At 32.4% G+C, this 10,860-nt stretch overlaps 1 protein-coding gene across 1 annotated transcript in view; it reads right to left on the reverse strand.

Moving 5' to 3' along the window:
• Window positions 1-7,734, reverse strand: part of LOC145322673 (uncharacterized) — a 45,774-nt gene extending 38,040 nt beyond the window's left edge. The window contains exon 1 of the mRNA XM_080164870.1: window positions 6,438-7,734. Coding sequence (XP_080020996.1) covers window positions 6,438-6,819 — 382 coding nt within the window. The 5' untranslated portion in view covers window positions 6,820-7,734. The remainder of the gene's footprint in view (window positions 1-6,437) is intronic.
• Window positions 7,735-10,860: the final 3,126 nt, after the last annotated feature.

The raw sequence follows: 10,860 nt of genomic DNA on the forward strand, positions 1-10,860 counted from the left end.
ACCTCATTCATTCTAATATAAAGTAGTAAGCTTTTTTGTCTGTAGCGAAAGAACTCGCTAACCGATGAACCGATATGGTCCTCATTTACACTGATCTTCCTATAGATCCTGGGAAGTTTTATGACTCTCTTAGGCCTTGAAATGGTTTTTGGCAAATTTATCTATATAAATAAATAAGGTTATGGTTTTAGACTGTTTTTCTGCACTTCCAAATCCATCCGAATATAAAGCCCCTAGGTTCTAGAGGCGCGGCCGATTTTATTGTATCTAATATCTATAAATAAATCAAATAATAAAATATCAACTTTGATTAAATATTACTGTGAATTCATCCCTAAAATGAGGTAACATTAAAAATTGATGGAGGTATGAGAATATAATATAATAATGTTGAACCAACTTATAATATTTTAAGAAAGAAAGAATGAAATGTTTCTATACTAAGCTAAAAATAAGCGTATAAAACCAAATATGAAGCAAATTAATTGGGTGAAAAATAAAACATTTACACGCAGAGAAAATGGCAGTTATGATACTGCTCTCCATGTTATATATGGAGGGTAAATCAGTCCCTCACCCCCCCCCCCCTCCCCTCCTCACACCCTGGGATGGGATGTAATATGGGCAACACCAGTAGTTAGCAAACCATAAAATTGGAGTTTTTTGAAAACGAATACAAACGCAACTCACAAAGCCAAAAAAATTAAAGACTTACAAAAATATTTTACTACTGAATAATATTATATTTTTTTACTAAGATTGATTTAAATAATGCTACTTTATCTATTTGGCTAGCCTAATCAAAATAAGCTTAAATTTTTAGTTAAAGTATACGGCTACCCATTAAATAGTATGATATCTAGAGTATAACTTTCTTTGTGGATATAATATATATCAAGGCTTATAGTGATAGGTTATTGAATTAATCCCTTCTAAATAGAAAGCTAAAAATATGTTCTTTCCAAAAATAATGAACCATAAAAACTTGCGAAATTTGTCAAAGAATTAAAGATTTAGAGGATTTTTAAATAAATATTGAGCTATCCAACCCCATCTTATTTACCAATAAAAGGTTTCTGCACTCTTGTATTCCAATGACATATACTTTTATTCCTGACATATGGTATATATGGTGGGCTACAGCTGTGTTAAATACTCATTTCTCTGTGAATTTTGGCTTAATAAAGTACAGATCAACCCACATTAGACCCATGGATAAAAGAGGGATGTACGAGTAGGTTTAAATTTTTTTTTTTAATTTTATGTACTAAATTTTAAATCATTTAATGAAGCTGCTTATAGTGTCTAATAAAAATGACGTCATACAATCAAAATGACCAACGATAGGCATTATAGGCACTACACATTTATATTGACTAATGGTAAAATGTATACATGCCTTTCATTGGTCATTTGTATAGTGTGAGGCCTTTTTGTATTAAGCACTATAACCTGCTTTTTTGTGATTTGTGATTTAGCACACAATAAGAAGAAATTTTTTTAATGTGCTTGTCCTTCCATTCGTTCATTTTGAGAAAGCCAAACGTATTGGATCAATTGTCTCTAGAGGCTAGTTGCAAAGCCGATACGGGTAATACATATAGGCCTTAATTTAATTGTTATTCTATGTAATCCGTCTATTTCTTAATTTAAAGGTATAATACTTTTAATTTCATATATTGATAAGCTAAGTTTGACACCTGCCGTTTAAAAGCAATGTCCACCTGTTTGAAAACAAAATTGATTTATTTTCAAAACACCTATTTTTCTCAATCATTAATTTTCGAGATAAAGATAGATGAAATTCAAACAAGGGCCAAGTAACAAAAAAGGACGGTTTCAAAACCATTCAGTTCGGTGGGGGTTACTTGGTAGGGGGCCATGATCTGCCAAAGTTTCTTAGGCATGGTGGGTTGGAGGAATAGGGGGGTAGAGTTGGCAGTGGGGGAGATTGTGAATTATCATAAATACCCAGGGTCGTGAACATTTGATAACAATTTAAGTAAAATATTCGCTGTCAGATTGTAAGAAAGATACTGTGGTATGCTTCCAGAAAGGGAGTGGACAATGACGGTAAAAATAATCTACCAAACTTCTGCATCCATAAAAAAAATTGCAATAAAAGTTTTCATTCATTTGATAGGGGGAGATTAATTAATTCTCCATTGTCCTATCCCTGTATCTCTGACTATACTTATGGGCGAGGGGATGCTGCCTATAATTTCACTTTGGGTTCTTGATCATTTTTCTACCAGAGAACTTTTAGGCTATCCTATTATATAAAGTAGTGTTTGTTTAAAGCTAAAGATCTCGGAAATTGCTGGTCCAAATTGTTTTTACTTTTATGGGAATCTTTATATACATATGTCTTTTGGGTGGTTTTAGCTATTTTTTTACTACTCCCGTTACCCCATAGAGGTTACATGCGAAGCAAAAAAGTGTTTTTATAAATCCTTTTTATATTTGATTTAGAAAAAAATAACGTTAGATGTTTTACTATTTTTATGAAGCATATTCATTCATAGATAAAATAATAGAAACCATATAATATATATATTCTTTGAAAAAATGAAAATTATGTTTCATGGGCGTTTTGATTAATTATTAATTATGTGACATTTTAAGCAATAAATAACAAAGTAGCACTTTTAAATGCATATTAATCATTGTTACTTAAATAGTCTCCTTCCAAAAATGTACCTATTCTAAAAAGACATTGCCATAAATTCTAAATTATCAATCTTAAACTAAGATTGCATTTTTTCTTCATAATTCGTGGCCAATAGCTTTTGCCTTTGTATTATATTCTTTTTAAATAATCTTTTTTTAAATAATCAACGAAGCTAAACTTATTTAATTCGTCTAATATTTAGGTTTAATTATTCGACGAAGCCCAAAATACATACCTTTTGCACCACGTCGTCTTCCTGTGACGTCATATTCTCAATCTCTTTTTTAGGGATTTTCTTTCTCATTTCTCCTCTCATCTCCCTCATTTTATGACGTCGCAGGAAGACGACGTGGTGCAAAAGTTATGTATTTTGGGCTTCGTCAATAATTCAAATGTTGGTAGAATAGACTTTTTAAATCCAATTTTTAAAACTTATTTGCTTTCGCAGCATTTAAATAAGAATAAAATAGCAAAACTGAAGCTGTAAAATGTAGGAAGGAAGAATTGTGTTGTTAAATCCAAACAGAGAATTTGGTGTTTTAATTGAAAGCAATGTTTGTCTTTCATTGAACTTTCAAGATTTTGGGAGGGACTTGGAAGGGTGCTTCAATAAAATAACACAAAGTTAGATTAATGCTTTTCGGATAATAAAAAGTCAAAATTTCCTTTAAAAATCCTGTTTATTTTATCTGTGTTTTTCTCACTATTAAGTTTGATATATATATAATTTAATTTATTAATTTGATGGACCACTATTTGAAGCACAGCATGTTAACAAACAATAGAAAATTCTACAATTCTTGAAAGCTATGACTTCCATATCTGATCTGCTGTGTGTGTGTTTGTATTGATCTGTTGTATATGTGTTTGTAATGATCTGTGTGTGTGTGTGTGTGTGTGCTGTGATTGTGTGTTAATATGAGTTTCTTCACAAGAAAGAAGGAATTAAACAATTTTGGACTTTATTTGTCTGCAAACATTGTTTGTACAATATTTTCTGCATTTTAGCTTGATGCTGCGGTACTTATGCACAAAATCGTCCTTTTTTCAGAAATCAATAGCTACTTAAGAATTATCCCTTTAAGGTGTGGTATGATATAGCTTCTAAATTAGAAGAAAAGAAATGAAGATTATTTATAACTTACCCCCATATCCATGGAGGGTATGGCATGGTACAGCTTCCAAATCAGATGATAGGAAGTTAAGGAATTCTAGAATTCTAGATACTCTGCTCAGCTGACAGTCAAAATATTATAGATTACAACTTACTTTTACTTTACAAATAGTGCATTTAATGGATTTTCAATTTTTGTTAGTAAAAGCATTCACCATATAACAGAAATTGAAATAATAATCTTAAACGAATAGCTCATTTAAATTGGTTCAATATAGTGATAAACTTTTTTACCCTCGAATAAAAAAAACAGAGAGTATCGATTCAAATTAAAATAAAAAGGTTTTACCCCTTAAAATTCAATGTAAATACATATATTTCTTTAATACTTTAAAATCTGAGTTTTATGCAAAACTGAATGGTTAACAGAAGTTTTAAAATCTATTTGATACTTTTCCAATAAATTCTACTACATAAATGTGACAATGCCAGTTGAGTATATGTTTGTAGAAAGTTGTAAATATGAAATATTAAAGATGATTTTGTCCAATAAAATTTAATAAATAGCAAATAAAAAACATTGATTATCTTCTTTTTGTTGGTTTGTGCTTAACATTCATAGTTAGAAACCCCCTTTCATTACTTCTAAGTAGCGGTGCATTTGAGATTATTTTACCAGAATAACAAAACAAGAGCTAAAAAGTCTTTTAATATAAGGAATAAAGAAACGATATGAATTAGAAGCTTTCAATCCAAAAATATATATTCTCCCCACCCACCCACAATCAGAGTCCTTGTACGCCCCTGTAGTGTAAAGAAAGTAGATATCGATAACAACTTGGACAATATCGGATATTCAAAATATATACTTTTCTTTCCTTTTGTCTCCAGTTTACCAATCTTTTTTGTGTTCTCTTACTTTTCAATGATTAACATTTTTGGTACTTGCTTACATGTGGTAGACTGGAGCACCGAAACCCCCCCCCCCCCCCCCCCGCTTAGTTTTGACAAAAATCAAAAATAAGGGGGGGGTAGTTTTTTAATGTCTGGAAAACGGCAAGGAGGAAAAGTGCTCAGCAAGGCAAAGACTTAACCCCCCCCTTAATTTTGAAGAAAATCAAAAATAAGGGGGGGGTAGTTTTTTCACTGTACAACACGCCAGAAAGTTGAGTGAGGTAAATCAAGAAAATCCAGTATACCAGAGGGGAAACCTTATTACAGGGATATTCATGTTTTGGGGCATTTTCTTGGTATTTATATTTAATTAATTTTCTTAAAGTCTAATTATCTCATTTTTAAGTTAGCGTCATTTGAAGCAGCTTACAACATAATAAAAAATGACGTCAAACAATACAAATGACCAAAAATAGGCCAGAATACATTTATACTGACTAATGGTAAAATGCATACTGGCCTATCATTAATCAATTTTATTGTATGACGTCATTTTTATAAGGCTGCTTGCATCATATTATTAAAAAAATCAACTATGAATTAAAATGATATAAAAAATGCTAGATTGTATTTAATAAGCCTAATGTGTGAAAACAAACCTAAAACATTTAGTATAGAGATAAGATGTTGTAAAAACCATCAAGATATTGGAAAAGTGATTTCCATATTTCTTAAGATTGGTCTAAGAAACGTTTGGTAATAAGGGTTTAATAACGTTTTATCATTCGTTTTCTTGACAGTTTTGGGGATTTTAGTAAATTTTGATTGGTTAGTTGAGTGTTCAAAAGTTTCAATCACTAATTTTATTCTACAAAGGGGATGATTTTGTGTATTCTATTGGGGATGTACATTGTACATCAATTAATCGGACATTGGTTTATCCCTTTAGATCAATGACTTTTTTTTTAAATAGTCGAGAGGTCCTAAATTATTTGTGTGTGGATATTGATATAGGAAACCAATGCTCTGGATTGGAAAAGGCTTTATTTTTACATCACTATCTTTAACAACATCTTAAACATAATAAAAAACATTAACATCAAAGACTAAAATCATAAATCAAGCATGTTTAATTTGCTATTATAAACGTATAAATATTTATTTATCGCATTGTATTATAAACAGATTTCCGTGAATATCAAAATAAAAAATTATCAAACTATAACTAGTTGTTAGCTCTGAGGGTCCGAAATTATTAGTAATACGATGCAATACATGATTTTTTAGTATGGCTGAGCATCGGTTTTAATCCAGCAGATATTAGCCGGTTTCGGTTTCGAAGCTATACTGGAATAAAAATTATATTGACTTTACCGCAGCAATAGTAAGATGACATTTTTATTGGAAAAAAGTCTCAAAATATCGACTTAATAAAATTAATAAAAATACCAAAAAAATTAAAAAATCTGATTAAATAGTATTTAAATATTTAAAATTTGTTGTGTCAAGTAAATAGTTATTACAAAGGTCACAGAACTTTGAACATTAAACAAATTACTGTTATTTATGCCATGAATATACTCTAAAAAATTCTTTGAACATCGAACTAAATTATTTACAATAATTAAGTTCAAATAAATGTAATATCTAATAATATTTTCTTTTAGTTTGATGCAATTCAGATCAAAGCAAAAGGATTCAATATTACTATATAAAGTAAAAATTTTATATTAAATAAAGATAAAAAAAAAAACTCACCAAGCATTTTTGACAAATCTGCGTTGTGAAGATCAGGATTCTCATCCGCCATCCGTTTTCTCTCCACCTTAGCCCACACCATGAAGGCGTTCATGGGCCGGCGAATCCGCTCCTCCTTACGCGACCGTTTCTCGCCGCCCAGCACGCCAATCCCGCCGGGACCCACGCCAATACCGCCATAGTCCGCCCATGCTCCGCCGCGACTAGCCGCAACTCCCCAATACTGTTGGCCTCCGCCATAACCGCCGTACGCGGCAGCAGCCGCTGCAGCCGAAGCGGCAGAATATTGGCCGCCGCGTCCGCCGTACAGTGCAGCCGCCGATCCTGCGGAGCAATTCAAGTCTGTGATGTAGTCGGAGTAATCCGCCAAACGTCCCTCCATGATTTCGTTGTCGGAATTTTCTTAATTTTTTTGCTTTCTATATTAATTTAATAATTTGAGATCATATCACTATGTAATAATCTGTATGATAATGTATAAAAATGTGTTTTTAATAACACTAATATCAAATATTATGCGCGTGTATCTTCATATCATAATAACACACAAAAATGTTCACGATATAAATTTACATTCACGGCCTTTTAATACCCTTTTATAGTCTCATCAAAATGTTAAAGGGAAAATTTAACTTGGATATTTTAATTTAACTCTACACTAGTATATGTGTGACCTTTAATTATAAGGTTGGCCGTGCAGCAGTTTGTACGTGTGTATATGCAGCTGTCTGTCTGTTGGTAAGAAGAAGACTCAATATGACCTGTACACTGTAAAGATCGCACGATCTGTATGTCTTAATTGAGGTAGGGTTATACTATTAAGCACTTGGGCTCAACATAGTTTCTAACAGGATTGGAGGGATGCCTAATTACTGCATTCCCACAATAATATAATTCACCAGACACTTAACCCCGCCTGGCACGAACTCCTCAGTTATTACAGAGATTCTCTATCTCTCTGTCTCAATGTCTTTATGGTTAGTTAAGTGGGTGGTTAGGAATGGGTATTGCTAATTTCCGGATGAAGTAACAATTATATTTTTTGGGGTGTTGAACTATTTTAACCTTTTTAAAGCTTAAATAATATTCAGAATATTTCAATGTTAATGTTTAGATATGACACAGTTATTCATAATTGTTATTTTCACCTTATTGTTATAAGAATCACTTTATCGATTGTCTTTTTATAAAAAAAAATAGAAAGATTAACGAAAAGTTATCCAAAATTTTTGCAAAGGTATTTGTAAAAAATCTTGGTATGTACCATATGCATGTGGTATATGGTCTTGACACAACTGGAAGCTAAATCTTTAGATCGGGGTGTCCCTACCCCCCCCACCCTCCCCCCAAGAAACCTTCTTGGCTTCCGTCAGAGTACGCCTCTTACCCCTCCACCCCATATGCTTCTTTACGCCCTGCTTCCTTATTCCCCCCCCCCTCTCAAGCCAGTGTGCCTACTTATAGTGGCGCACATATGAGCGCCAGTCATAGACTAAGCATAATAAACATATCAAAAGTATTTGAAAAAAAAGACATTGATTGCATTTTAGCATTTTGCTTAAAACATCTAGGGGTCCTGTATTCGAAAGCGGGAGAGGGACAAGAACCTTAGACAATTAAAGCAAAAACTTTATGTCTAAATGTTCATCAGACTGAAAGAGAACGACAACTAAAATAAATGTATAATAAGTAAATAAGATAATGGCTTTGCAATAAGTGTAATATTTTTTTAATATAATTGTTAGAAGAGAATTATTGACAATGCATCAAAATAAAATATTTATATATATACATGATTCAGTGTTTTTTGTTTTAAATCAAATTTCAAATGCTCATTTCCTTATTATAACCTAGTAAACAGTTTGTATGTTTTTTTTTATAAATTACAAATATGACAAATAGTTCGTTTTATGTTATTTTTGGTCTATGATTGTAAAGCAGCACCCCATACCATAGAGCACATCACCATATACAGAGTAGAAGCGTGCCAGGGGCGTATTAATCACGGAGAAGGAGAAGGAGGGGGGGGGCCCGGGGGGGGGGGTCAACCCACAAACCTTTCGTAATTATATGTTAGTGCACTCTTAATTCAGACAAGAAATCTTATTTATTTACTTTCAATGGAGCCAAGTCTTTTTGCTTATTGAGAGTAAGAAAGAAAAATGATATCAAGCAAAATTTATTTACAAACAAATTCTGTGAAAAATAGAATTGATTTGTTTAATAAGTTGAAAAGACAGAATAAGAAAGAAAAAAAAGGGACAGTAAAAGATAGACAGAAAAAGAAGGAGAAAGAGAAAAATAGAGTAAGAAAGAGCAAAAAGAAAGAGAAATAGATAAAGAAGGAAAGAGAAGGAAAGAGAAAGAAAGAGAGGAGAGAGAGAGAGAGAGAGAGAGAGAGAGAGAGAGAGAGAGAGAGAGAGAGAGAGAGAGAGGGGGGGGGAGGGCGACAATAAGAAAGAGAGAATAGAAGAAATACTATTGATTACAGAGAAGAGAAATGAAATTGAGATTTGATATGAGATGGCCTATGACCAGAAAGTTAGGGCAGGAAGCTAAGGCCACAGGCAGGCACGCCACAGAAAAAGGTCATCTAGAAAATATTGAGCATGCAAATGTTTGAGAAGAATGGTTTTGTTTACAGTTACCTAGAATGCATGTTTAATAAATACAAGAAAGTGCATAATATGCATGTTTTTTTTTTACAATCGAAGCAACTTAATAAAATTATTCTTATACAGACACAAGCAGTCTCGTGCACAGAGTTTTGTAAAATGGGGTTTATTCCTTGATGGGGTAAAAAAGGGGGAAGGCAGCTATTCTTAATTTTTTACTTTCAGAGGGGTTTTGACACCCCCCCCCCCACTACCCCAAAGTATTTTATCCGCTTATAGACATAAGTAATAAGTATAAAAATATACCAACAGGAGAAAAGTCGTTTGACCACCTTAAATATTACTTTTGGAAAGAAAAACTTTATGGGAGGAGGTAGTTTTTTCTAATGGCTATTTATTTTTTGAAAGCTACTCTACAGACAAAAAAATGACACATTTAAAAAGGCTGTAATGCTATGAATTGTTACTATTCTTGTTGCATATAAAACAATACAACTTCATTCATAGGGTTACAAGAATTTTCATTTTAAAAAGACAATAGAATAGAGAAGTAGCTTTTACTTGCATCTGGACATTAAAGTAAAACAATAGAGGGGGAAGGGGTTTAATAACTATTTATCCTGTACCGACTTTTAATTGGGTCTTTGAATATCGGCCAATATTGTCGTAAGAATTAACACAGCTTATTCGTTACAAAAGAGCAGAAAGCAGTTTGCTAGCAGAGAAAAAGGTTTCAAAGGTAGGGGAGAGGTAGTTGTCTGGATTATATATCTAAACTTATAACATTCATTATCTGGACAAATATTTTAAGCATACACTATTTAAGAAAAATTTAAAATGACCTTAAGAAACTTCTATTCGAAGCCTGAAAGAAACCTGGGACCTATGCATATCTTGTTATAAATGGAATACCCAAACAGTATTCCGTCCGATTTGTTGAGCTTCGCTTTTATTGATGTTATTATTTTGATTTTAGTAAAATATTGAATTTTGAGTAAATATTGCATAGTAAAAGTTTTAAAAATATTCTCCAGTATAACCGATTAATTGCCTTTGTATTAAAAATGGTTCTCAGCCATACTGAAAAATCATGTATAGCATCGAATTTTCCACGAATATTAAAATAAAAATCATAAAATTTATACCAGTTTTGCCAGACCGAGACATAGGCCCCTTGTGGATAACAAACCTGGTTTTATTCGTATATTTCTTATTAATTAGACTAGCCACACTGTCAGATAATGTCTCTAAACTCTCCTATATTGTTGAATCTAAGTAAATATTCTGTCTTTTCCCTCAAATTGCTTATCTAGCAATGACCCCCCCTCCTCTTTCTACCCTTTTTTGAAAATAAAAGAAAATAAGGGGGGGGGTAGGTTTTTTCTTATGCCTAACCAATCCGGGGGCCCAAAATTGCAGGGCCTATACCTTTTCGAGTCTCTACACTCAATTCATTTTTTCAAAATAAGGATATGGGGGGGGGGGGTTCTGTAATTAACATGGCATTTGGAGGGAAACTACCAGTTATTCCCTGATAATTGTGGCATATGCCAGCCCAACAACAAATATACCAACCTTGGAATTAACACAGGAATTAACAAATATAAAACTTTTCAAATTTTTATAGTAGAACTTTTTGCATTATATTTAATTTTTGAAAAAATATCTAATATTCATTAATTACTTTAAGTTAGGTGGTCAGCCAGTCTATTTTTAAGCACAAGGTTACTTTTTAAAGAAGCGACAAAAATACAACCCTATCAAAAAACTACATACACCATTTTTTGACAGAGAATATTCCTTAAAGT

This window comes from Acartia tonsa, chromosome 1 (assembly GCF_053477335.1).
Source record: "Acartia tonsa isolate MP-2025a chromosome 1, ASM5347733v1, whole genome shotgun sequence".
NCBI classification, from domain to species: Eukaryota; Metazoa; Arthropoda; class Copepoda; order Calanoida; family Acartiidae; genus Acartia; species Acartia tonsa.